This window comes from Oryctolagus cuniculus, chromosome 5, assembly GCF_051225735.1.
Source record: "Oryctolagus cuniculus isolate XC-2025 breed Fujian yellow rabbit chromosome 5, ASM5122573v1, whole genome shotgun sequence".
NCBI classification, from domain to species: domain Eukaryota; kingdom Metazoa; phylum Chordata; class Mammalia; order Lagomorpha; family Leporidae; genus Oryctolagus; species Oryctolagus cuniculus.
Window position 1 is genome coordinate 9,154,129 of NC_142871.1, and position 27,302 is coordinate 9,181,430.

The 27,302-nt window shown below is 56.0% G+C and overlaps 1 protein-coding gene across 15 annotated transcripts in view; it reads right to left on the reverse strand.

The window, feature by feature from the left end:
• Positions 1 to 27,302, reverse strand: part of SYTL3 (synaptotagmin like 3) — a 91,008-nt gene that overhangs the window by 1,543 nt on the left and 62,163 nt on the right. For 13 of the 15 annotated variants that reach the window (XM_070073318.2, XM_089333577.1, XM_070073315.2 and 10 more), the window contains 8 exons: positions 26,538 to 26,662; positions 19,659 to 19,793; positions 9,672 to 9,850; positions 6,835 to 6,937; positions 3,393 to 3,563; positions 2,880 to 2,985; positions 2,499 to 2,601; positions 214 to 419 (listed from right to left, as the gene is read on the reverse strand). In XM_070073318.2, the coding sequence (XP_069929419.2) occupies positions 214 to 419; positions 2,499 to 2,601; positions 2,880 to 2,985; positions 3,393 to 3,563; positions 6,835 to 6,937; positions 9,672 to 9,850; positions 19,659 to 19,793; positions 26,538 to 26,662 (1,128 nt within the window). The remainder of the gene's footprint in view (positions 1 to 213; positions 420 to 2,498; positions 2,602 to 2,879; positions 2,986 to 3,392; positions 3,564 to 6,834; positions 6,938 to 9,671; positions 9,851 to 19,658; positions 19,794 to 26,537; positions 26,663 to 27,302) is intronic. The other 2 variants (XM_089333579.1, XM_089333578.1) reach the window with 1 other exon arrangement.

Sequence of the window (27,302 nt, forward strand, 5' to 3'; positions counted from 1 at the left end):
CATTTTTGAGGCCCGTTACTTGTGCCTCCTTAGCAGATCTAAATCTGATTTAAATTGTCAGAATAGTTGGCTGCATTAGCGCTCAGCTGGGGCAGAACGCGACTTGGGCACTTCGAGAGCCTGTTCGAGTCGGCTGCTGGTGGAAGCCCTTCTCCCCAGCCACTAAGGGTAAGCTACGCTGCTTGGACCCAACAGGTGTCTTCATGGACTTACTTGGACCAAGCTTGGCTCCTCCCAGCAAGCGGTCACTCATGCCAAAGACGCCGTGGTCCCAGACGGTCAGCTCCAAGCTTGACTGCCTCAGCTGGGACGCAGTCACGCCCCTGAACACAAAGGAGTGCTTCCACTGGGGACAGGCCTGCTGCCTCAGGACCGGGGACTTCAGCCTCAGTCTCTGCCGGCCCGGCAGAGTGAGGCAGCTAAGGAGAGACGGAGACTCGTCACTGCCCTGCCCCCAGCCCTCCCCCGGCACGTGGGCCCCAGTGCAGGCCGAAAGCCCTAGGAAAGGTGCCGTGTCCGTGCAGACTGGACCTGGCAGTGACATGTCCATGCAGACGGGACCTGGCCATGTGCTCTCACTAGGACGTGTCCATGCAGACTGGACCTGGCTGTGACGTGTCCGTGCAAACTGGACCTGGCCGTGACGTGTCCATGCAGACTGGACCTGGCCGTGTGCTCTCACTAGGACGTGTCCGTGCAGACTGGACCTGGTGTGACGTGTCTGTGCAGACTGGTCCTGGCTGTGTTCTCACTAGGACATGTCCATGCAGACTGGACCTGGCCATGATGTGTCCGTGCAGACTGGACCTGGCCGTGTGCTCTCACTAGGACGTGTCCATGCAGACTGGACCTGGCTGTGACGTGTCCATGCAGACTGGACCTCGCTGTGACGTGTCCGTGCAGACTGGACCTGGCCGTATGCTCTCACTAGGACGTGTCCGTGCAGACTGGACCTGGCTGTGACGTGTCCATGCAGACTGGACCTCGCTGTGACGTGTCCGTGCAGACTGGACCTGGCCGTGTGCTCTCACTAGGACGTGTCCGTGCAGACTGGACCTGGTGTGACGTGTCTGTGCAGACTGGTCCTGGCTGTGTTCTCACTAGGACATGTCCATGCAGACTGGACCTGGCCATGATGTGTCCGTGCAGACTGGACCTGGCCATGATGTGTCCGTGCAGACTGGACCTGGCCATGACATGTCCATGCAGACGGGACCTGGCCATGACGTGTCTATGCAGACTGGACCTGGCCGTGTGCTCTCACTAGGACGTGTCCATGCAGACTGGACCTGGCTGTGTTCTCACTAGGACATGTCCATGCAGACTGGACCTGGCCATGATGTGTCCATGCAGACTGGACCTGGCCATGACATGTCCATGCAGACGGGACCTGGCTGTGATGTGTCTATGCAGACTGGACCTGGCCGTGTGCTCTCACTAGGACGTGTCCATGCAGACTGGACCTGGCTGTGCTCTCACTAGGACGTGTCCATGCAGACTGGACCTGGCCATGATGTGTCCGTGCAGACTGGACCTGGCCGTGATGTGTCCATGCAGACTGGACCTGGCCATGACGTGTCTATGCAGACTGGACCTGGCCGTGTGCTCTCACTAGGACGTGTCCATGCAGACTGGACCTGGCCGTGCTCTCACTAGGACGTGTCCATGCAGACTGGACCTGGCTGTGACATGTCTGTGCAGACTGGACCTGGCCGTGCGCTCTCACTAGGACGTGTCAGGTTTCTCAGAGCTGAACTCTGCAGCCCTCTGCAGGCAGCCTGGAGGCTGAGTTGGAATTCTGCGGCCATGTGCCCTCGTCATCTTGGTGGGCCTCCATCGTGCTGTCCCTATACCCAGGGCCCAGCACTTGATGCATGCTGCCACATTGCAACCCTGATCCTGGGAGTGAGCTCAGAAAGCCCGAGTCACTTGCCCAGGGCCTCCTAGCAGGCTGCAGGCTCAGGACAGACTCTTGGCTCTGTCTGCACGCAGTCAGCCATCACCGCTCCATGCAGCAGTGGTCGGGGATTTAGCCGCACACTGTAGAACCAGTGGTGGTTGCTGTGCTGTGGAGAGACAGCACTCTGTAGTGTGACTAAGAATGCAACGGGAGCCATCCGTCTCCCTGGGGACGGGACCCAAGTGTGGGCGCATACTTGGTGCCTGTTCCACACACACGTAAGCTGAAGACCATTTTGGACGTGGTATTTAGCACACGTGTGTTCTGACTGCCACCCACCCCCGAGGTCAAGTGTGGAATTCACATGTGGCTTCACTGGTCAGCGCTCAGAGCGCTGGGTTTTTGGATTTTGGATTAGGGCTGCCCAGTCTGAACCTGGCCTCAGTCTTGGCGGTCAAGGTCTTTCACGTACATTGTGTTTGGTTTTCACGGGGAAGCTAAGCAAGTTTGAGATGGCTCCCGCTTTGTGGTCTTTGCAGGTTCTAGGCCAAGTGTGTGCCCACGTGGCAGCGAACGTTCGAGTGCACCTAATACTCACCCTTTGACAAAGGCGTTCAGGGTGCCGTCTGACCGCACGGGTAGATGCCTGGCTCCCAGCACCACCAGACAGAGCTGGCCGTTGAGTGACATCTGATCTGTCCCTGGAAGGAAGCCAGTGTTGACTGTCAAACCCCTAGGAGTGCCATCTTACCAGAGGCCAGCCAGTCTGCCCTGGGAGGAAGCTGGGGGACCACAGAGAGGTGGCCTTGCCTGCTTTCCGCCCCCAGGCAGTGGGCTCAGGGCTCCGTGGGTCTCGCAGTCACTGGGGTATGCGGGATGGGTGAGCAGTGGGGCGCCAGTGTAGGAGAACATTCTACCCGCCTCAGCCCAGGCTCTGGGGCCTTTGACACGGGAATGTCCAGGAATGAGGGTCACCTACCGTCTGGAGCCCCCTGGGGCGCTCTGGGCCCTGCAGGCAGGACCAGTTTGGCCCGGACTGCAAGTTCTCCATTATTCTGAGGACAGACATCTTCAGGTTTTTCTGCCTGGGGACAAGAGGCAGAACTCAGAGGCAGGATTCCCGGCCACTCACTGCCCCACACACCTTCCGGGCTCCTCTGGTGGTAAACGCTCCCTGACCACCCAGCTCCGTTTCAGGGCAGCCCTCCTTGGCCCTTGGGTGCCAGGTGAGATGACACAGCTTCCACCCTCAGCTCCCCGAACAGCGCCAGTCCCCGGCCCCTCCGTGGGAGCTCCGGGCAGCCCGTGAGTGAGCACCGCCCAGGCCAGCACTGGGAGGGGAGCCTCCTGGCCTGGTGCCCTCTGCTCTGGGCAACACCTGTCTGGTGCCAGGCCTGTGCCAGGGGCTGGAGACAGAGGTGTCCCTGGCCCTGTCTGAGCTGACCGCAGTGGAGTTCTGCTGATGAGGAGAGAGCTCTGTCCCAAACGTCACCTTGGCCCGGAGCGGGTACCAGTGGGAAGACTGCGCTGCACCGTCCTCGAAGTCCCACGTGGCCAGCGGAATGACCACTTCTCCGAGAAACGCCCTCCGGGCCAGCGTGCCCAGGTGCCACACGGAGACCTGCAGCCGCCGCGTCGCTAGCTGGGCAGGGTCCACCTGGTACTGCAGGGGCAAAGTCGGGGTGGTCAGCAGGGCTCCAGGGCCCCCCACAAGCTGAGCCCCCACCCCTGGCTGCTGCCAGCGTCCCGGGGTAGTGGTGGTAGGGAAGTGAAGCTGCTTGGACCAGGCGCGGGGGGCATCTTTCTCTACCTAAGAGCTCCCGGGCCCCTGGTGCTCTGCCTGGGAACAGGCTGAGATGGCCCTGGCAGCCAGAGAGCCCCCTCCCTCCCTCGACCCCCCTTCTGCTTTTCTAAGAACGAGACAAAGGTGAGAGAGCTCATCCAGCCCAAGGCTCCCGGAAGTCAAGCCACAAGCTCTGCCAGACCTGCACCTGAACTTGGATCGGCCAGGGCTGCCCTAGAATCCTGAAACAGGACTTCCACTTTCTACACGCAAGACATGAGCACTGACCCCGCGTGTTTGCCCAAGAGAGACGAGCAGCGGGAGCCGTCCCTGGCCAGCCTTCTCATGGGGCGCCCCAGCCTCTGTCATCCCTGACCCCAGTGACAATGCTTCCCAGGGCGCTCTGGGGGTTGGGCTTCCAGATCCTCACCTCCCACCCCACCCACTCGGACTCCAGGGATGCCCCAGGCTGTGGAAGCCTCCTGGAGGCCCAACCAAGAAGCATCTGAAATAATACTGCAGGGGCCAGAGGGGTGGCATAGCTGGTAAAGCTGCCGCCTGCAGCACCGGCATCCCATATGGGTGCACCACTTCCTGTCCCGACTGCTCCACTTCTGATCCAGCCCCCTGCTGACGTGCCTGGGAAAGCAGCAGCAGATGGCCCAAGTCCTCAGGCCCCTGCCACCCATGGGAGACTCAGAGGAAGCTCCTGGCTCAGGACTTCTGCTTGGGAGTGAACCAGCAGATGAAGATCTCTGTCTCTCCCCTTCTGTCTATAACTCTGACTTTTTTTATATTTCTTTTTTATTTATTTATTTGACGGGAAGAGTTACAGACAGAGACAGAGAGAAAGGTCTTCCTTCCGCTGGTTCACTCCCCAGATGGCTGCAAACGGCTGGCACTGCACCGATCCGAAGCCAGGAGCCAGGTGCCTCCTCCCGGTTTCCCATGTGGGTGCAGGGCCCAAGCACTTGGGCCATCCTCCACTGCCCTCCCGGGCCACAGCAGAGAGCTGGATTGGAAGAGGAGCAGCCAGGACTAGAACCCGGTGCCCATGTGGGATGCCTGCACCACAGGCGGAGGATTAACCTAGTGAGCCACAGCGCTGGCCCCCGTAACCCTGACTTTGAAATAAGCAAATAAAAATCCTAAGGGGAAAAAAAAAAAGGAAAAGCAACACTAGACCCCGTGAGGCTGTTGCGTCCTCGCAGCTCGCCCAGCTCACGCCCATGCCTAGTAAGGATGAGGTGGCCCTGCCGGGCTATCCTGAGTTCCAAACAGAGACACTGATTCCTCGAAACCTATCTGGAACGCTTCCCACGACTGCAGACTGCTCACGATGTGAATGAAACCACAAAAACATTCAGGGATTTGAGACTCACACTGTACAATTAAATATCTAAGAAACAGTCAGCCCTTACGGTGAGCGCATTTCATGAATCCCTATTTATACACAGAATACCATAATTAAACTGACAGTGACAGATTTTAGATGTCAGAATACGTGAGGCCACTTCGAAGACCTCGGAGCAAAGCAGAACTGGAAGATAAGTTTCTGCAAAGAAATTTTGAAATCCGTGCCTGCATTTTTCATAACACACATTTTCTATGAGTCTTTGGAGGCCCCTCACATGTATAGATTTAAAAAAAAAAAAAAACCTGCACCCTAATAAACCTATCTTTCCCCTCCATTCCGTGAACTTTTGGAAGCCCCCTCGGTTTTTTAAACTTCTCTCAGCAGCAAGTGAGCAAAGCTCTCAGTGCCCAAAGCTCCTTGGAGGGGCCGCGTCTTGGGCCCCGCCCACGTCTGCTGGGGCAGAATTTGGCTTTTACACAATCCACAGGGAACTCCCACGAGATTAACTTTGAGAAGGGCTGCCAGTGCATCCGGGCTTTGCGCTGTGCCTCTGAGTACTGAGTGTCAGCTTCCCCTGGTGGGGACTGAGGTCCTAGTGCCTCCCGCAGGGTGTGCACGGCACCCTCAGCGCTGCAGCCCAGACACTGTGGCTGTTAGTACTGAGTGGACACAGGGCTCTGTGCCAGCCACCCAATGGCCCCAGGTCGGCAATTAACAAAGGGCCCTCCTTGCCGAGGAAGCAAGCAGGAGAGACGGCTGCCTGCCCTGCCCGACTCGTGTCCGTCCCCAGGCCAGCGCCCCTCCCAGCAGGGCTGCCCCCACCAGCTCCCAAAACACACAGCCAGCTCCGGCTCCCCACCGAAATCAGAGCGTGAGGCCCCCTCTCTGTCCTAAACCTTAAGTCCTGTTTCTTAGCAATGATAAGAGGAGAGTTCTGAGACAGAGGGCAGAGGTGAGAGATGGGCGAGGTTAACCAGTAACAAGCTGCGGGCAGAAAAGATCTTAGGGCCGGTTTCCATTCTTGAACGGGTGTTAGCACCTCCAAGTCCTACGATGATCCCCTACCCCCAACGTCCAGCCCCAACCCATCCGCAGACACTGGCTTCTCCCTGCCGACAGCCCCCGAGCCCCAGCAGCCGTCGCAGGTTCAGCGTGGGTAACCTGCGACTTTGGGTTACTTCCCCAGGTTTTCACCACAAAGTGCACCTGCCGCAGGGAGCCGTGCGCTTTTCCCAGCTGCACCCGGGGCCCTGCAGGCCCTGACGGCACTCGTCTGGGACGCTTTGCTGCAACAGCGTCCAGGAAGCTGGAGACCCAAACGGTTCCCACGCACGTGGCTTTCTGCCCCAGAAAAGACACTGTGTTTTTGTTTTTTTTTTTTTCATAAAAGAAGAAACCCACGTTTGTCAGGGACAGTGACTCGGATTTTCAGCAGGCCCACAGGAAAACGCTCCTCCAACAGTCATGAAACTCTGACAAGACGGGCTGATTCTCGAACTCACCCTGTGCCCTGCTGTTAACCCGACACCGAGAGGCAGCCCGCTGCCTCCGCACCGTTTTCTCAGAAATCATTAATCAGAAACCATTCCCAAGTGTGGCGGACGCTGCACTTTTCCCGGACAAAGGCCGAGGCCTGTGTTCTGCCAACGATTGACAGAGCCACGGAGAAACGCACAGGTGCCGTGCTTATGGAGAACTGACTCGCGAGCGGGGAAGAACCACCTGCCAGACTGACCCCCATGCCCAGCCTGGCATGGAGCGCGCTCGGCACGTGAGCCTGTGTCCAGCAAGTACCTTCAAGGTCTCCTGGAAGGTGGGGTGCAGCGTGTTCTTCTGGACCCCAGTCTTGCGTTTCCCCTGGGAGGATCTGTCGGGCAGCAGGTAGGTCTTCACATACCTGGTAGCCAAGGGCAGAAAGGACAAAGTGAGAGCCTGGCAGGGGGCAACCGGCGTCAGGAGGACGAGAACCCACACCCAGCACCGCCCTTCCTCGGCTTCCTGCTGGGCCACCGTGACTGACACCAGCACCGTTAGTGCCACGTGTGCAGCTTCTGATTCACAGTCTTGGGCCCGATGTTGGCTCCATAATCTTCTAGAATATTCCTGAAGGTGGGACGCTCTCCCTACCTTCTCACACCCAACTCCTGGCATCTACAAGTGGTTATCCAGAAGTTCCTACAAAATGCCTATTATGGAAAAACTGTGCACAGATTTAGAAGGTCTTTTGTACCAAAACGAGCTTTTAAATGCATTCTTCCACTAACTCTTAAAAAATATTTGAGAGACAGCACGAAGCGTGACAATAAAATCCTGGCCCACGCACCTGTCCCCTGGCTTGGGAGATGACATTGGCAGTGACCTCCCCTCCCAGGCCTGCTCCTGCCCAGGTGGTCGCCAAACTCAGCTTCACCGTTATCGTCCCCATTTCACCACACAACGTGTCTCCCCAAACAGTGGACCGTGCCCCGCCGTCTGTCTCAAGCTCTCGCATAAGCCGACGCGCTCTGTGCTCATTCTGCTGAGATGCGCTGTGCTCACGCAGTGCGAGGTCGGGGGTCTGTCTGCGCTGTTGTGTGCAGCCGCAGCTCACTCACTCACATCCCCTCAGGTCTCCATGGTGTGAATATCCCATAATCCACTTCTCCTCTTGATGGACACTTGTCTTCGTTTTTGCTACAGTTCAAGCCTCCCTAACCTGAAAAGCCACCACTTAGAATGCTCATCCCATCCAAGCGCTGGTTTGAGTCCCGGCTGCTCCACTTCCGATCCGGCTCCCTGCTAATGCACCTGGGAAAGCAGTGGAGGGTGGCCCAAGTATTTAGGCCTCTGCCACCCACATAGGGAACCCAGGTGGAGTTCCAGGCTCCTGGCTTGCGGCCATCTGGGGAGTGAACCAGTGGGTGGAAGGCTGACCTCTCTCCTTCTCCCTCTCTCAGTTATTCTACCTTTCACATAATAAATAAGTAAACCTTTTTAAGAAAAAAATTCAGGGGTCAGCAATGTGGTATAGCGAGTTAAGCTGCTGCCTGCAGGGCCAGCATCCCACAAACTCATGGGTTCGAGTCCCAGCTGCTCCATTTCCAATCCAGCTCCCTGCTAATGTGCCTGGGAAAGCAGAAGAAGATGGCCCACGTATCTTTTAAGAGATGTGTTTATTTCATCTAAATTGCTAAATGTATTGGGATACAAATTGGGACACAAATATGTGATATTCCCTTTTTGAGGGTACCTCAAAAAGTTCAAGGCAAATACATAGTATAAAAAACCATGCGTGCATTTTGAAAATGCCCCCCTGATTTATTTTTAATTTTTTCATTTAAACAGGAGAGCAGAAGAGAGAAGTTAAGAGAGAAAAAGATCTTTCATCTTCTGGTTCATTTCCCAAATGCCTGCAACAACTGTATCTGGGCCAGGCTGAAGCCAGCAGCCAGAGACTGATGTTTTTCCTTTTAGAGCATTTTTTTAAAAGATTTATTTATTTATTTGAAGGAAAGAGTTACAGAGAGGCAGAGGCACAGAGAAAAAGAGAGAGAGAGAGAGATATCGTCCACCCACTGGTTCACTCCCCAGATGGCTGCAACAGCCAGAGCTGGGCAGATCCAAAGCCAGGAGCTTCTTCCAGGTCTCCCACACAGGTGCAGGGGCCCAAGCACTTGGGCCATCTTCTACTGCTTTTCCAGGCCACAGCAGAGAGCTGGACCAGAAATAGAGCAGCTGGGAATTGAACCAGCACCCCAAGGGATGCCAGCACTATAGGTGGCAGCTTTACCTACTCCTCCACAGTGCCGGCCCCTTTGAGGGCGTGTTAAGGGACAGGTTAAAGAACTCATTTTTTTTTTTTTTTTTTTTTTTGACAGGCAGAGTGGACAGTGAGAGAGAGAGATAGAGAGAAAGGTCTTCCTTTGCCGTTGGTTCACCCTCCAATGGCCGCCGCGGCCGGCGCGCTGCGGCCGGCGCACCGCGCTGATCCGATGGCAGGAGCCAGGTGCTTTTCCTGGTCTCCCATGGGGTGCAGGGCCCAAGCACCTGGGCCATCCTCCACTGCACTCCCTGGCCACAGCAGAGGGCTGGCCTGGAAGAGGGGCAACCGGGACAGCATCCGGCGCCCCGACTGGGACTAGAACCCGGTGTGCCGGCGCCGCTAGGCGGAGGATTAGCCTAGTGAGCCGTGGCGCCGGCCTAAAGAACTCATTTTAATCTCTTCCTCTCTCCTCTTCCTCCTTCCTCCACTTCTCTCTCTATATATTTTTCTAACATAAAAGAGGCCCAGGTGCTGAGTTGCCTCCCTCAAGCATGTGCAGACACAAGAAGACAGCCAGCTCTGAGCACCCCCCAAACTGGCTGGCACCTCGGCCTCGCACCTCCCCGCCCCCAGAGCCAGGAGACATAAGTGCCTGCTGTCGGCAAGCCGCCCAGTCTGCCAGAGCGGCCTGGTGCTGGGCCTTGAGCGCTCCAGTGGAAACTCCGGAGTTCATCCAGGCTCCTGACCCCGCCCTGGCCGCCTGTCTGCCCCACACCTGCAGAGTGGCCTGAATCACTGCACGATGGCTTGGTTTTCCGCGGACTTTCATGTTTCCACATACATTTTAGAATGAACACGTCTACCGTCTGTTAAAACGTAGAACACTTACGGATTGCACTTTTTCTTCTTTTCATCTCCGTAGGCAAGGTTCTTACAGGCCTTGATGTATATTTCTAAAGAGTGGGTGTTGGAGCAATACCGAATGGCAAATTCTATTTCTCCTGTGACATTGGCGTTGTCAAAATTACCCAGCTCGGTACATGTGCTATTAATGCTACTTAAACTCTCCTGAAATCAAGAACGACAGATACAATACATTATTTCACTGTCAACTGTTTTTTGCAGTTCTGGTTCCAAGATATCAAATAAATCAGAATTCACACACAACACACACCCTGCCTCATGTGAAGTTAATCATGCACCAGCTTGTACTTTGCCAAAGTCAGTGGCCACGTGTTCTGCCCTGAGAAGATACAGAATTCTCAGACGGGCCTGTGTTGCCCAGGCATGGCCTCTGCATAGCAATAAAAATCACACGATCTCATTCTTACACGGATATCTTGGGATGCAGTGGACTATCTCCCGTGCCATTCTGCAAAGATAGCTCTCGGGAGGGCAGATGGAACAGTGAGGTAGCATCAGCATGGTGTGGGCGAAGTGGCTGTGCCTGGGGCTCAGATACACCCAACTCCAGCGCCGGCTCTGCTACTCCCCAAGCTGTCAGCCTCCTCGGTTAGGGTGAGGGGCAGATGGGAGGAGGTATGCTAAAGTGTGCAGTCAATGGTCACAGTAAATTGTCTCTAAATTTGTGTGGGCGCACAAAATAAAACACAATGCTACCACCATAAGTTAGGGCAATCCAAGCTTAGACGACACAGATGAGCAGTACAGCATGCTTGTGCCTGGAGGGTTAACTGCCTTACCACTACTCAATTTGCTTGAAAAACTGCCGCTATTTGCATGTGACAGTCTCGTAACTGTGATTAACAAGGTCAAGGAAACAGATGAGGACATGGAGAACTTCCTTAGGGACTTAAATCCAGAAAAACAGAATCAAGTGAAAAGTAAGCCTACAAGGTAAGGTGACTCCACAAATTAATTTAATGTAGGATCAGACGTTCCTGAGAGGAGGACTGGGAACTGGAAGATGGGTCAGCAGAGAAAACCTAGAGTGGGGGAGGTGATGGAGCCGGAGGTGAGAACAGAGGCTGGACTTGGGATCTGACTTTACCGAAACAGAGAAGCCTGACCAGTATTCACGCCCAATTCCTAACTGGTTCCTCCAAGCTAAGCAGCATCCCAGGAAGAAACTAAGAGCAGAGAGGCAGAACCACCAGAGAGACAGAGAGAAACCAAACCAAACCGACCACTCATCGAAGGGATCAGAACCTGAGTTAACAATGCCAGGAATACAAACAGCTTCTCCACACCCAGCCGCTGGCTCTGAAAAAATGTACATTTGTAAAAACGCAGACATTTTAGATTTTTACATGCTCAGAAGTACTTGGGATGGAGAGACAGCATGAACAAGTCAGGTGCAGAAAGTGGCCATGGAAGGGAGTGGGTAGGGGAGGTGGGGGAAACACGCAGGCTGCTTGGGACAAGAACCACGGGGACACGTGGAGGAGCTAAAAGGTTCTCATCGCCAGGGGATCACAGCCGGCTGTGCGGGACACACTGTACTACCCCAGCTTTCCTGCCAAGGACAGTTAGAAAGCCGAACTAAACAGCCAGGCTCAAGACACTGTGGAGCCACCAACAGCCAGGATGCCCGGGGTGGAGCGCAGCACACGAGGCAAGCCTGAGTCTGAGCGTCGTTCACATCTAAGCAGCTCAGGCTGGAAGACCAAGAAGCCTAAGAGACACTGCCTGGAGAAGCAGAAGCTGAGCAAAATTTTTAGCAGTGTGACAGGGGAAGGGGGTGAAACTAGCACCCAAGGCTATGGAGGCATGCAGAACCAAGGACCTGAGCTCCCGGGAACAAGGGGAAACACACTGAAGTGGGAGCCACACGGACGCCGCCCCCCCCCACCCCGAGTCTCAGGCGATCCATGGAGAAGGGGCTTGGTAAGCGCGTAGACCTCCAGTGAGGTCCCCTCAAAGGCCTTCTCTCTAGGACTAAGGTCAGCCCAGCTTCGGCCATTGCAGCCGTCTGGGGAGTGAACCAGCGAATGGAAGACCTCTCTCTCCCTCTCTACCTCTCCCTGTAACTCTTCCAAATAAAATAAATCTTAGGAAAAAAAAAGGGGGGGGGGGGCTGGCGCTGTGGCACAGTGGGTAGGTAAAGCAGCCGCCTGCAGTGCTGGCATCCTATACGGGCGCTGGTTTGAGACCTGGCTGCTCCACTTCCAATCCGGCTCTCTGCTATGGCCTGGGAAAGCAGTGAAAGATGGCCCAACTCCTTGGGCCCCTGCACCCACATGGGAGACCTGGAGGAAGCTCCTGGCTCCTGGCTTCGGATTGGTGCAGCTCTGGCCATTGCAGCCATCTGGGGAGTGAACCAGCGGAGGGAAGACCTCTCTCTCTCTCTTTGTCTCTACCTCTCTCTGTAACTCTTTCAAATAAGTAAAATAAATCTTAAAAAATAAATATTCCCATGATCAATGCAGATCAAGGATTCTCTTACAAACACTAGCCATAAGCAAGGACATAAGGCGAGTCTGAGTTGTTATGTGATTGCCTACACTACTGTATGAGAAGCCCTGGGCGTCGCACACGGTCCATGGGAAGATGAACCAATGGTGGCTGCACTACCATTTGCACAGGGGCACTGAGTTACACACCTCTGCGGGGAGACCAGGCTAACCCTGTCATCCCCACTACACAGATTACCCAGTGGGTCAAGTCCTTCTAGTTACTCATTTGAAAGCCAGAGTCACAGAGACAGAGAGATCTCCCATCTGCTGGTTCACTCCCCAAAATGGCCATGATGGCCAGGCCTGGGCCAGGCTGAAGCCAGGAGCCTGGAACTCCTTCCAGGTCTCCCACAGAGGTACTGGGGCCCAAGCACTCCGACCGTCTCCCACTGCTTTCCCAGGTGCATTGGCAGGGAGCTGGATCAGAAGTGGAGCATCCAGGACTCAAACCAGCATTCATATGGGATGCCAGCATTGCAGGTAGCAGTTTAGCCCGCAGAGCCACAACACCGGCCCCTGGCCGAGTCCCTCAAGTGAGGTTACCGAGGGTTAGGAGTCTCTAACTTCATTCTACTGCTCCTGTAAGTACAGGCAGCACAATTCACCGTGCCATAATTTTTACACAGGGCACATGTTAATAGAAAGACCTTCAAGTGTGTCCTGTATCCCTACACTTGATCTTAGCCAAGAGGCCGAGAAGTGATTTTTCCTGAGGACTTGGCACGAGCCAGGCACTGAGCTGGACGCTGGAGAGAGACCGTGGCGAGCAGAGGCCCACACAGTCCCTGCTCTCAGAGTCTCCCACGCACACACACAGCCTGATGGGAGACACCGATCTCACCAACACAAGAGCTCCGGCCAGAGAAGCGGGGACAGACACAAGGATAGCACCGTGTCTGCAAGCCACAGCACTGAGGCTGCGGAACGAGCAGCTGGGAGGACGGAGGTGGGAGAGCCAGCGGATGCGCCCACAGGCAGATCACCGGTGGACGGGCTGCCGTGTCAGCACGAGCAGAAGTCACAACTCTGAGCAGGGGATGGAAAAATGGTGGCTGGAGGGAGCTGGAAGTCGCTTGCGTGTGCTCCGTTTCATTTTTGGGAGAGACGGGGATGTGGCGAGGGCCCGTGGGCAGGGTCCAGGGGGGGTAGGTGTGCAAGAGCCAAGAGGAGCAGGGTATCAAGTGCAGAGCAGGCAGGCCCGGACGGCGGCCCCGCCGCGGGGGGAGCAGAACAGGCTGGGTAGTGGGGGTGAGGGAACGCACAGCCGACTCGCTCATATCTTTTCTCCTTAGAACAGTGGGAAGCGAGAGTGGTCACAGAAAGACTGGAAAAGGTGTGAAACGGTTATTGTGGGGGAACACGATGGAGTCGACCAAAAAAAAACCCAACAGAAGTGCCGGACAGTAGCAGGTGCGAGTGGAGACGGCGGCGACACGGCCGGGCAGCGTGGAGCCCCAGTGTGTGAGTGGGCCTCGCTCCTCAGGCATGCTTGTTAGGGGCAGGTACGAAGAAGGCGTCCAGCTGGGCCCATGCAGCCTGGGCCCGGAGCAGGACAGCATCCAGGAAGCACAGGGATGACTCACTCTCATTCTCCAAGTGGACAGACAGCGGTGAAGGCAAGCCGAGGCAGACATGGAGAGCGCTGGACGCGGGCCTGTGCTCCTGGGTCATCGGGCCTGAACGCAGGGCAGTGACTGTGTACTCGGCAGCCTGGGAGGATCCCCTCGGAGGGCCAAGGAGAGCTCGGCTCCTGCTTTGGTCGCCCATGTTCCTTCTCAGCTGACTGGGACTCTACCCCGGCGCCCTGCAGCACTTGCGGTTCTGCGTTCCCCGGAGCCAGAACCCAGCTGCCAGGCAGCCTGGGGACAGCCACCAGGGACTCAGCCTGGCCTCTGGCAGAGCTGCTGGCACTGGAGGAAAGCCAGGGTGCACCAGAGTGGAGGAGACCACCCAGGGCAGGCAGGGGATGTTTTACCACGGACTTTCTCTGCCCACTGTTCGGGGTGGGGGGAGGTCTTCAAAACCTTCATGGGAATGCAACCAGGGGCAGGCACTGTGCTGTAGCAGGTAAAGCTGTGGTCTGCAGCGCTGGTATTCCATCAGGTCACTGGTTCAAGTCCCCACTACTCCACTTATGACCCAGTTCCCTGCTAATGGCCTGGGAAAGCAGTGGAGCATGGCCCAAGTGGCTGGGCCCCTGCACCCATGTAGGAGACTCAGAAGAAGCTCCTGGCGCTGGCATGACCCAACCTCGGACGGTGTGGCTATTTGGGGAGTGAATCAGCGGATAGAAGATTCTCTAACTCTGCCTTTCAAATAAATAAAATAAATCTTTACAAAAAGAAAAAGGAAAAACCATGCACAGACCTCAAGATGGTTTTGCAGCAAAAGAAAGCTACCTTCTAAACCCACTTTTCCACAAATGATGTGAACTGCCCACGTGTGGAAAAATAAACGAGTCTTGGTTGCCAGGACATTACTGCAAAGTGGGGGGCGACGGCGGGGGGGGGGGGGGAGGGGCGGGGGACAGCCTTTCTGCTCCAAGTGCTTAGTGCTGTGGGCTTTCAGAGCGGTTTTCTTTTCTTTTCTTTTTTAAAGACTTATTTATTTATTTGAAAGGCAGAGTTACAGACAGGCAGAGGCAGAGAGAGAGAGAGAGGGAGAAGTCTTCCATCTGCTGGTTCACACTCCTAATGGCCACAATGGCCAGAGCTGGGCTGATCTGAAGCCAGGAGCTTCTCCCAGGTCTCCCACGTGGGTACAAGGGCCCAAGCACTTGGGCCACCTTCAGCTGCCTTCCCAGGCCACAGCAGGGAGCTGGATCAGAAGTGGAGCAGCCGGGACTCAAACAGGTGCCCATATGGAACGCCGGCACTGCAGACCAGGGCTTTAGCCCGCTGTGTCAGAGCCCTGTCTTACCAACCCCCTCCCATTCAGGTCTCTGAGCAGATGCAGTTTGAGGAGTTGTAGCACGTGAGTATGTCTGCTCCCACACAAGATACTGGTTAGTTTTGTCTGCTTTTGAAATTTATATAACTAGAATCACACTGTGCATGTGTATTCTCCGTACCTTACTTTCTGTCGACATCTTGGTTATTGCCAATTTTTTTCAAAATTTTATAAACAACACTGTACTGGACAGCTGTGTATATCCATTTTGAGTAGCATTCCTGATAATTTTTTTAAAAAGATTTATTTTACTTATTTGAAAGACAAAGTTATAGAGAGAGGTAGAGACACAGAGAGAGAGAGAGGTCTTCCATCTGCTGGTTCACTCCCCAATTGGCTGCAATTGCCGGAGCTGAGCTGATCCAAAGCCAGGAGCCAGGAGCTTCTTCCGGGTCTCCCACATGGGTGCAGGGGCCCAAGGACTTGGGCCATCTTCTACTGCTTTCCCAGGTGCTTTGGTAGGGAGCTGGATGGGAAGTGGAGCAGCCGGGACTTGAACCAGCACCCATATGGGATGCCAGCACTGCAGGCTGGGGCTTTAACCCACTGTGCCACAGCGCCAACCGCTCCTGATAATTTTTTAAGAGTATGAGTGTTTCCTGTAGCTGAACTTGTTGGGTTTAAGAGAAGAGGCCTTTCAAAGGCTTTTGCGGTATTTTGCTAACTGCCCTCACAGACGTGGCAACGTCCCAGCACCTCCTAAGCGCACCTGCAGCCCTGCACCCCTGCCAGCCCGGAGCGAGACCACTTCTACGCTCACTGAAGTAGGCCCAAAACAGCACGTGCTTTGATTTTGCTCTGATGAGCACGTGGGAGGTTGAACAGCTTCCATGTTTATTGCCCGTTTATACTTTTGTAATAAGTGGAGATTTAGTAAGCTTTTCCAGCCCGACTCAGAGTGTAAATACATCTCACAGGGAAGGCGGCATTCAGAACCAGAAACAATAACCAGTTACCCGCCTTCTGGGACTCTGGTTTCCAGGCTTCGGTCTACGTGGAACAAGACACAGTTAAGTGCACATCAGCTCAATCTCGTGATGATGTAAGGTTTAAGGGCACAGGTCAGAGAGAACTTCGGAAGAACAGATGAGACCAGTGGGCGCTGAGATGGACAGGGACAGCGCTTAGAAGCAGAGACGGACAGAGGAGCGCTTGCAGCCCCCTTCCCCTGCACCCTGGCCCCTAACTCCTGACGGCGTCTGAGGTTTGGAGCAGCACCAAGTGGGTGACGCTGGGAGAGGGGTGTGAGTCAGGGAAGCCACTCATTGGTCAACGCACACTGTGGGCAGTGAGGCCCAGGGCCCCTGGCTCGAGTCAGAGAGCTGTGGTCCCAGATGACCTCAGCAAGTCCTTGACCCCGAGCAGCCCAGGCCCCTCTGCTGGGAAGTGGGAAATAGCACCCAGCAAAGCAAGACCTTCCCGGGCAGGGATGACCCAGCCATCCCAGGAGTCTTCACTGCCGGCCATGTAAGTGTCAGTCACTGCTCAAGGCACCAGGGACTGCATTCCAGTGGGGAGGGGCTTATCAACAGATAAGCCAATTACACAGTGGAGACGGTGATAAGAATGGGGATAAACACAGAGCCAAGATAGAGAACAGGACAGGGGCTCCTCCCCTGCAAGGTGACCTTGGAGCTAAGCCCTCATGGGAGTGGCTTGGTCAGGTCTGCTATGTCCCGGCTGAGTGGAGGGAGCAAGGGGGGAAGGGAGAGGCAGTGGGGTCAGGGCAGGATAGGGCAGGCTGGACGGGACCCTAGGGACTACAGAGGGGGCGCCCTCGCCCGACTACTTGCCTACAAAGGAGTGATTCTGGACCTTGAAGGCCTGCCAGGTGCACTCTGGCAGAAACGCTGACAAGTTCAGGGGAAAAGTGCCCGTTGGCCTCATTCTCCCAGGTCAACCTCGCAGGGCTCAGACTGCGAGTCTTCCCGTCACCTGCGGAGGGGGCAAACTTTTGGATGAGTCTCAGAAAAGCCTGCCAGAGGCCACGACATGCACCTGTTTGGGGCTGTCACAGACCTGTTGGAGAACTGGGTGAAAACTGGAACATTCTTTGCAGGAAGTGCAGAGGGACGTGCCCACAACATTTTTGGATGCTGCCCCCAGAGAATTCAGAGAAAAGAGCTCCTGCTCTGGGCATTACTTGGTGCACAAAATAGAGTCCAGACCAACACTGTCCAGCAGAAATGTAATGTGAGCAAAATATGTACTTGAACTTGAAAATACTCCAGGGGCCGGCATTGTGGCGCAGTGGGTTGGGTCACCCCTGCAACACCAGCACCCCACAGGAGCACCAGGTCCAGTCCTGGCTGCTCCACTTCCATCCGGCTCCCTGCTAATGCACCTGGGAAAGCAGCAGAGGGTCACACAAATACTTGAGTCCCTGCCACCCACATGGGAGACCAGGCTGGAGATCCAGGCTCCTGGCTTTGGCCTGGCCAGCCCTGGCTGTTGCAGCCATTTGGGCGTGAACCAGGAGATGGAAGATCTCTCTCTGTCTCTCCCTGTCTCTAATTTTCACTTTCAAATAAATAAATCTTTAAAAAGAAAGGAAGAAAGAAAACGCTCCAGCAGCTACACTGAGAAATAGATGGCACTAATTTTCATCACTATCTTATGAATTCAAAGTACTGTCATCAGCATGTGTCTATCTAAAAATGATTACTGAGGCATTTACATGTTTTTCACACTAGTCTTCAAAACCCAGTATGGGGGCCGGTGCCGTGGCGCAGGTTAATCCTCTGCCTGCGGCACCGGCATCCCATATGGGCGCCGGTTCTATCTAGTCCCTACTGCTCCTCTTCCAATCCAGCTCTCTGCTGTGGCCTGGGAAAGCAGTAGAAGATGGCCCAAGTCCTTAGGCCCCTGCACTCATGTAGGAGACCTGGAAGAAGCTCCTAGCTCCTGGCTTCAGATTGGCACAGCTCTGGCCGTTGCAGCAGATGGAAGACCTCTCTCCCTCCCTCCCTCCCTCCCTTCCTTTCTTCCTCCCTCCCTCTTTCTCTCTCTCTCTCTGTCTCTCCTCTTTCTGTGTAACTCTGACTTTCAAATAAATAAATAAATCTTAAAAAAAAAAAAAAAGAAAGTGCCAGGGCTTCACTAGTGCCTCCCAAACTGGGCTGTGCGATGTCTCTGGGCTTTCGGTGAGTTAAGCACGCCGACTGAGTGGGACTGGAGTAGGGCCCAGGTCCCGTGCTTCTCACGAGCCCCCAGGCGAGGCCAATGCTGCTGAGCCCCACACTGTGAGGGGTGGAGGTGACAGGACAGGGGAAGGGGCAGGCGGGGGGCCCAGTGTGGAGTGGGTCGAGGTGCGCCCTCCTGCAGCGCAGGGTCTGACCCGCTCTGGACAGTCGTGGAGAGGGTGGCGTGTGCACTTCTCTGAGCACAACACCACTTCACTAAGAACACAAGAACCCAAGGGCATCGGCTGCTGGAAGAACCTGTCCTGGGTCACGCTCTGCCACTGAAGCAGCTGGAACCTGGGCCAGAAGTCAGTTTCTAGAAGTTTCTGAACATTATGTCACTCCATGCAATTTGTGCATTGACTTCACTCTCAAAGCAACAAGGGAAGCAGAGGGAACTCTGAAACGCATGTCCCTGGTGAGGACCCGAGTTGAGAGAGGTCTGGCGGTTGTCTAAGGTCTTGTAACATGGGAGAGACATCAGACGATGGAGGCCTTGTACCCCTTATCCAGGGCTCTCTCTACTGTATCACGGTATCACCACGTATCACAGACACCACCTATCACACTCCTAGGTGTTCAATTAAGTTTTAAATAAATTAATAAGTAAAAAAAAAAAAAGCCTGCCTATAAACAGAAACTACCCTTAAGATATCACAAAACAATCTTCATAAGGAAAGACCGAGTTGCAAGTCTGACATAATCCAACCTCAAGGCTCCCTGCAAAGCTACAGCAATCGAGACTGGGTGCTCCTGGCCAAATGACAGCGAGGTCAGTGGAACAGAAGAGGGGCCCAGGAACGGACTTCCGCATCCATGTGAGTTCCAACAAGGACCGCAACGGCGCCAGGGGAAATGAAAGTCTTTTCTAACGGATGGTCCCAGGAATGAAACATTCATACAGAAAGAAATTAGCCTGCATGTCCACCATTCACCAAACACTGAATGGGCTGGGACGCAGACCTAAGTAGAAGAGCTGCCTTTTTGAAGGTTCTCAGTGGAACTGCAGGATATCCTCACTGCTAGTGGTTAGACAAGACAGAAACAACCCCGAGAGAGGAACCTGACGAGTCAGACTTCATCCACGTGAGAAGCTTCTCAGTGAAAGACATCGTTAGCTTCTATGACTCTGTGCACATGGCGATGTTCACAAGAGGACGTAAAAAACAAAAACCACGCTCCCAGTACAGCAAGGTCTCCCCAGCTCCCAACCAAAGGAGAATGCTCCTTCCAATCTCTGTGGTTCTGGGCCGGCTTATCCCAGAAGACAACAGCTCTAACGCCGTGATAGCCACACGTTGTGGGCCCGGGGGGTGGGGACAGACTCACGTGTCTCAGGCCTCCAGAGAATAAAGTGCTGGCCGAGGGCCTGGGCGAGAGGTCCTCTTGCTTGAAGACAGGGCTAGTGGAGCCTTTGGGGTTTTCCTGACCGAGAGGTCTCAGGACATCTGGAGCTCTGGCTTTCTGGAGAAGGGAAAACATGGTCATCAGCCTCCTAGTCTCTGTTCAAAGCTGGCGCCTTCAGCAGGCCTGGCCAGCGTCTCACGTGCTGCAGAGGGGCCGGCCACCCCAGGGTTTGAAGAAGGCACCTTTCACTCCCCCACCCCCCTACTTCATCAGAATGCACTAATAACCAATAATGAACGAGTTACACCCTGACGGACACCATGGAAATGGGGGCAGCAGCCAAGCCTACTGGGAAGAGGTGAGAGAGACTTCACTCAGAGTAAGGACACCTGGGGATGAGGTCTGAGTGGGGCGTCGAAGGGGGCTGGGAAAGACCAAAAGGTCAGGCGTCCCAGGGGAGGGGACGTCCCCATAGCTACAGACCCGCGAGCGCCAGGCAGAGACCTAGACACAGACATCGCAACACACAGCGACTGGGGTTGGTGGGCAGAGAAGCATCAACCAAAGCCACAGGGAAGGAGGCAGAGGGCCGTGGGAGCCAGCAGGTGCAGCGGGAGGAATGCAAGAACAAGAGGAGGAAAGCGTGCCTGGAATGAGGAAATGTGAGTTTTCACCAATTGCCTATCAAACTGGCAAATGCTAGAATAAAAGAAATACTTAGTTCTACAAGATAAAAATGGTTCTGGAGATGAATGTTGATGAGGGCTGCAGGCTGTATTTACCTGCCATGCCACAGTGCGGGCCCCTCTACCAGTGTATTTCATGCTACTAATCTGCACATCTAAAAACAGCCATGACCACATGTTTTCTGTGTGTTTCACCACAATGAAAAATCGGGGGGAGAAAGGCATAAGCTTGAACATAGACAAGAGTCTGGAAAATGGGCCCAACGGAGTCTCCCCCAGAACAGGGCAATCGGGCGGGGCGCACTAACCACAAGGCCTGACGGAAGTGACAACACAAGTGCAGGTGTCACGGGGCAGCAGCCCAAGCCACCGCCTGGGATGCCGCACCGCCTACTGGAGCGCTGGTCTCCGGCCCTGCTACTCCACTTCCGGTCCAGCTTCCTGCCAGTGCATCCCGGGAGGCAGCAGACGATGGCTCAAGTGCCTGGGCCCCTGCCACTCACGTGGGAGACCAGGAAAGCAGCTTGCCAAGGAATCCCTCCAAGGCTGCTGCGTGTCCCTCTAGGGTGGCGAGCGCGGGGTGTGTTTATGTGGGGAGAAGGGACGAGATCAAGGTCACATGAGTGGGGCGAGGCTCTGGAGGAGTGGTGAGCAGTGGGGGGACCCACGAAGGGTGCCCTGGACCAGGAGAACCACATGCAGGAATTAGAGAGGTGCCAGTGGGGCGGGGGCGGGGGCGGCACGGGTCCTCCCGTGAGGGTACGTGGAAGGTTCTGAGCAGTGACCTTGATCTGCAAACAGGGCAGGCAGGACAGGACGGAGCCTTGAGTTCCTGCAAAGCCGCCTACCTCCTCAGTGGTTACCATGGTGATCCTGCACCCCCAGACTCCTAGGTTGAAGCCCTAACTCCCCAACTGGATGGGATTTGGAGGCGGGGCTTTGGGAGGCAATGGGTTGGAGGAAGTCGACCCAGCAGGAAGAGCGGCCTCACCAGGACCCTGGCTCAGACCTCAGCCCCCACCCAGGACTATGAGAAAACGAACAGCTGTGCTCAGGCCCCCGACCCGCGCTGTGTTGTTAGGGCAGCCTGAGCTAACAGTGTTGAGATACCTGTTTCTTTTTATCATAAAAAAAATCAATGACAGAAAGTTCCTAAAAGGAACAGAGATTGCACGGCCCAGCAAACTCACAGCTGGGCAGGTCCCGCTCCTCCCGCGGCAGGAGCCCGGAAGGCTTTGAAGGAACCTTCGGCGCAAGAACAAGCTTGTCGCCCTGACGGGGGACGTGCTCGCTGAGGCATGCGCCTCTTTGGGTCAGCGCAGGTGTCCTGGAGATTCCGTGCCCCCAGGTCGCCCAGCACAGGCTGAAGGCATGGGGGTGCCGTGGTCTGCCCCTCTCCAAGGGCGTCCAAACCCTCGCTGCTCCTCTGTGTCCTGCAGACGAACTTTTTTCCCCCATGTGAGTTTTAAATGTTTTTTTTTTTTTTAATTTATTTATTTATTTTTTTGACAGGCAGAGTGGACAGTGAGAGAGACAGACAGAGAGAAAGGTCTTCCTTTGCTGTTGGTTCACCCTCCAATGGCCGCAGCCGGTGTGCTGCGGCCGGCGCACCGCGCTGATCCGATGGCAGGAGCCAGGTACTTATCCTGGTCTCCCATGGGGTGCAGGGCCCAAACACTTGGGCCATCCTCCACTGCACTCCCGGGCCACAGCAGAGAGCTGGCCTGGAAGAGGGGCAACCGGGACAGAATCTGGCGCCCCGACCGGGACTAGAACCTGGTATGCCGGTGCCGCAAGGCGGAGGATTAGCCTAGTGAGCCGCGGCGCCGGCCTTAAATTTGTTTTAATAACTCTCTCACTGTGGCCAGACACAGAGGCAAAACACTTGCTCTGAACGAGGCCTTTATCACTGCAGAGTCAGGCGCTGAACACCACAGAGGCTACACCAGCAGAGGGTAGGTTTCACCTGATGGAATATGGACCTCTGGAACCTGTGTGCGCATTTGAGGTTTTCGCTGACATCAGCTGTGCGTACAGGACACGAGAGGAGGAAGAGCAGCCGTCCCCGCCTCACCTGCTCTGTACAGAGAGAGACTCCAGGCTTGGCCAAGAGCATGGGCTCAGAGCAATGGAAAATTCCCCTGGCCACGTCTCCTGGGACCATGGAGGACTCTGCCCTTGAACCTGAGGGTGAATGGTAGCCGGATGAGAAGCACTACTGCTCCTCCCTCTCCCACTTTTTATCTCCTTGCTCAGCCTGTAGGTGAACAGGCAGGCAGGGAGAGAGGGGCTGGGAGGCCCAGCCCTGCGGTCAGTCCTGTCTTGAGGGTCCAGGTTTCCACAGGGAAAGCTTCACATGGGATGAAGAAGAAAGAATGAAATGAAGCCCCCCGCCTACACCTGTGGCCTCCATCTGCGTCCCCAGAGATGGCCCCCAGCAGCTTTCTCTGCGTCTTCCTGCTTAGCAGGTGCATGGCTTTCCGGGCAGCATCCATGAACCACGGTCACAATGTGTACACAATACATATTGTGTACCCCACTGGGGTGCCCACGGCAGAGAGGTAAGAAGGACCCACCGCTCGAAGAAGCCTGGCCCTGATGCTTGTGTGAGGGCTGTTTTCAGAGGGTGGAGTTCAGACTTCAGGGTCAGAGAAGTGACCTGGAAGAGATCCCGACCGCCTGCTCTGCGGACATCCCGGAGTGGCCAGGGGCTCCGTCCAGGGCAGTTGTCTGTGACTTCTCAATGCTGCCACCTGCGAGGTGGGCACGGTCAGCCCCTCCCTCCAGAGGGCACTGCCTCGTCTAATTGGTGCTGGCAAGGTGCCCCGGCGGCTCCACAAAGATGAGTGGGATTCCTGGGAGCCCAGCAGCAGTCTGAGGGTGTCCTGTTTAACACACCCTCTGTGTATTCAGCCCAGTCACTACTTGGCATTTACAGGTCACACCTGACTGCCGAGTATGTTATAACAGCCAAATCCTCAATGTGGGGGGACAGAGAGGGTCTGTGCGAGAACACGGCAGTGCGGTGGACGCACACACAACACACATGGTCTCCCCAGCGAGGGCCACCTCCTTGTTCTGTCCCTGGACTCCCCGAGCCCGTCAGACAACCTCACCAACTGCCTGGCAGGCTCCGCCCACCAGCAATAAGCAGCCAGGGCAGCGTGCGCAGGGGTGCCACGGCGCATCACCGTCCAGGGTGCCGAAAGCTAAGCCTGCGGCTCCTTGGGACGGCCCACACAGGTGGGAAATGCGTGCCTCACAGCAGGGGGCCGTGGGGGAGCTCCGGGGCAGGCTCGACCTGGCCCTACCCTTCTGACCACACTGCCCCTTGGCCAGCTCTGTGCCCCTCTGTCTTCCTTTTTAGTGGGGGCAGCAGTACTGTGACCTTCACAAGACTGCTTTCAGGATGGAGAGGGCCAAGTGCCCCAGGGAGTCTGACAGCGACCACAGCGGCTGCACAGTGTCCGCGCTTAGTGCTGGTGCCCGAGTGGCTTCACCTGACCCAGGTGAAGAAGAGACTCACCAGCATGTCCAGAACCCCCCCCCCCCCAGCCCCTCTTCCTCTTCTGTTCTCACGTGGAGCACGGAACGAAGCGCGGAAGAGTGGAGAATCCAGAAGCATGCAAACTGGGCCCTGCCAGGCTCTGACTCCTAGCTGTGCACCATCAGGCCATCTGGTAAACCACTCACTGCACTCAGGCTCTGGATTGGATCAGGGGAGTGACAACGTCTTTCCCAGTGTCATTTTTAAGAACTAAATGTGGGCCGGCACAGCTCACTAGGCTAATCCTCCGCCTGCAGCGCTGGCACACCGGGTTCTAGTCCTGGTCGGGGCGCCGGATTCTGTCCCGGTTGCCCCTCTTCCAGGCCAGCTCTCTGCTGTGGCCAGGGAGTGCAGTGGAGGATGGCCCAAGTGCTTGGGCCCTGCACCCACATGGGAGACCAGGAGAAGCACCTGGCTCCTGGCTTTGGATCAGCGTGGTGCGCCAGTCGCGGCGGCCATTGGAGGGTGAACTAATGGCAAAGGAAGACCTTTCTCTCTGGCTCTCTCTGTGTCCACTCTGCCTGTCAAAAAAAGAACTAAATGTGGGGGCTGGTGAGGTGGTATAGTGGGTCAAACCGCAGCCTGCAACACTGGCATTCACTATGGGCATCGGCTTCCTGTCTCGGCTACTCCACGTCCAATCCAATTTCCTGCTAATGGCCTGGGAAAGCAGCAGAAGATGGCCCAAGTGCTTGGACCCGGCCTGGCCCTGGCTGCTGCAGTCATTTGGGGAGTGAACCATTGAATGGAAAATCGTGTGTACTCATATTTTAAAAAATGTGATAAAACAAGTTTTAACAAGTGCTGTCACCGTGCCCAGAACACAAACACACCGTAAACGGATGCTGCTTTGGCTTGGCTGTAGTTCGAGCGCATGCCCAAGGGTCCTCAGTGGCAACGGAGCCCCCACTGTGGGGAATTAAGAGGGCAGAAACTTCACCAGACCGTGATGCTCAGAAGTGGGGCTTTTATGGGGTTGTTAGGGCCGGCGGAGCTCGTCCCAGTGCCAGAGCTGAAAAGCGCAGGTTCCTAAGAGGGAGGCCAAAGATTCAGTGGATTGCAGGAGCCTCCTGCCTCTGCCACCTGACGTCCTGTCCTGCCCCGCCCCGGACTCTGCAGAGGCGCCCCTCCACTCTGGACCAGAACCCTGGGCCAAAATAAACCTCCTGGCATCGTGAGGCTCCCTGGCTTCGAGGATTGCATCACGGGCGTGCAGAGCAGATTTCACAGCAGGTGCTAACCTCGCCTCCATCTGTGGCACCTGAAGGAAGGAGTGGATTCCAGCGCAGCGACAGAAGCCAGCACATCCTTACACTGTCTGCACTGTAGGACTTCAAACACCTGCCAAAGATGTGTTTCAAACCCTCGAGACACCTTGCGCGGAGGTGTGGCTGGGTGCCAGCGGCATCGGCATCACCTGGCCCCCGGGAGGGACTGGAAATGCATCTGAGGTTCGGTGCCTCGAGCCCAGTCCAGCCCAGCCCCACAGGTGTGGAACCTGCATTTCAGCAGGAGCCAGACGACCCACACAGGAAAGCGGAGTCAGGCTGCCCCAGAGACAGGAGGCAGCCAAGCTGGGGCTGTGCGCCCCCAGCCCCCCACGTTCTGGTCATGGACCTTCACGCGTGTGACTTAATCTCTGGAGGCCTCAGTTTCCCTGAACATAAAATGGGGCTATGGGTGCTGCAGTGCCTCCCTCCCAGGGGCGGCCATGAGGGCAGAGTGAGACAGTCCCGACACTGCTGCTGACACTTCCTAGCAAACGCAGGCCATGCAAAGGCTGCATTCAGATGGGATATGCTCTCACTGATGTCTACAAGAGCCTTGTGCTGGGGGCAGGGCGGGGATTATCAAGGTCTTCATTTTGCAAAGGGGCATGGTCGCCCTGGGCTCATGGGCAGGGCAGCAGCAGGAGGCACCAGCTGGACAGCGGGGCTGGCTCATGGTCCAGCCTCAAGGACAGTCTGCCTGGGGATGTCCTGAGTGGAGCCCACAGCCGCAGAGAGGGGCACCTGTCCTGTCCTGTCCTGTCCAGGTCTGCAAACAGCAGGTGCAGGCGCCTGTGCAGCCAGGTCACCTTGGCTGCGCTGGCCTGGTCTTGCGATCCTGGTGTCGGGTCCCTGTGCACCTGCCTCGGGCCTGGCTAATCCGTGGAGAGCGGAGTGATCACTGCTCTGAAAGCCTTCCGTAAGCAAGCGCTCTCGCGTGGTGTAGGGGCCTGGGGACACAGCCACCTCCTGCTCGCACAGGACTATGCTGCATTTATATTCCCGAAGCGGCCATCAGAGACCAGGACCAAAGCTGGCTGGTCCCGAACGGGCGGAGGAAAGCCGCTGGCTCCTCAGTGGGTGGTGCTCAGAGCCCAGGGAAAGCAGGCCTCTGCCTTTGTGTGGCCACGGAGCTGCTCGGCACACAGACACACCAGGTGTAGGTTTCCCTGCTGGGAATGGCTTCCAGGGTGACCTTGAAGTCCGACCTCCCTGCAGCCAGCCCTGCCCAGAGAGGCTGTCGATTCTGTTTTTCTGGCTGCTCACTGTTCTGCTCTCAAAGGACAAGCAAATGGACAGAGAAAGCAGCAAATCCCCGAAAAGACAGCGGGAAGGTGGCAGGCGCAGCGGGCCGGGGTACCCTGTTGGTGACATTGACGGCGGTGTCCGACTGGCTGCGTCTCTCCGTGCGGCTGGTACACTGCCGGGGGTCCATGGCCAGGAGGTGCTTCTCAGAAGTCACGTCATTCTGGGACTTGGAGAGCTCTGGAAGACAAAGGGTGGCGACCGGGGGCACTGCAGGCCCTGCCCGGCCCCCTGCACCCAGGTCCAAGGGGGGCAAAGTTGTGGGAGGGGCAAGGGCAGCGTGGAGGCGCCAGGACCAAGACCACAGGAGAAGTGTTGGGTTCCTCCGAGGCCCCGCTGTGGTCACACGGGGTTCACTGCTCCGCAGGCAGAGCCGCTGTCAGGGTGGGAGCTGACGGGAAAGTTCCTGCCCCGTGTCCCTCTGGCTGACATCATCCACGTGAGCCTGCGTGCCTCCCAACACCAAGACAGTGCGTACCCAACAAGCCAGGTTTGGTGTTGTTTTTTTTTTTTTTTTTAGGAATTCCTTACAAAAATGTTATGCCTAAATTCAATTTCTTGGGACTTTTTGAAGTGAGGTGAAAATAAGATTCAGGGGGCCGATGTTGGGGTACAGCAAGTTAGGCCACCGCTAGCAATGCCGGCACCCCACGTGAGCGCTGGTTTAAGTCCTGCCTGCTCCCACCGTGGGAGGCCCAGGTACAACTCCACACTCCTGGCTTCAGCCCGGCCAGCCCTGGCCACTGCACTCACTTGGGGGATCAGCCAGCAGACAGAAGATCTCTCTCTCTCTCAACTCTGCCTTTCAACAAAATAATAC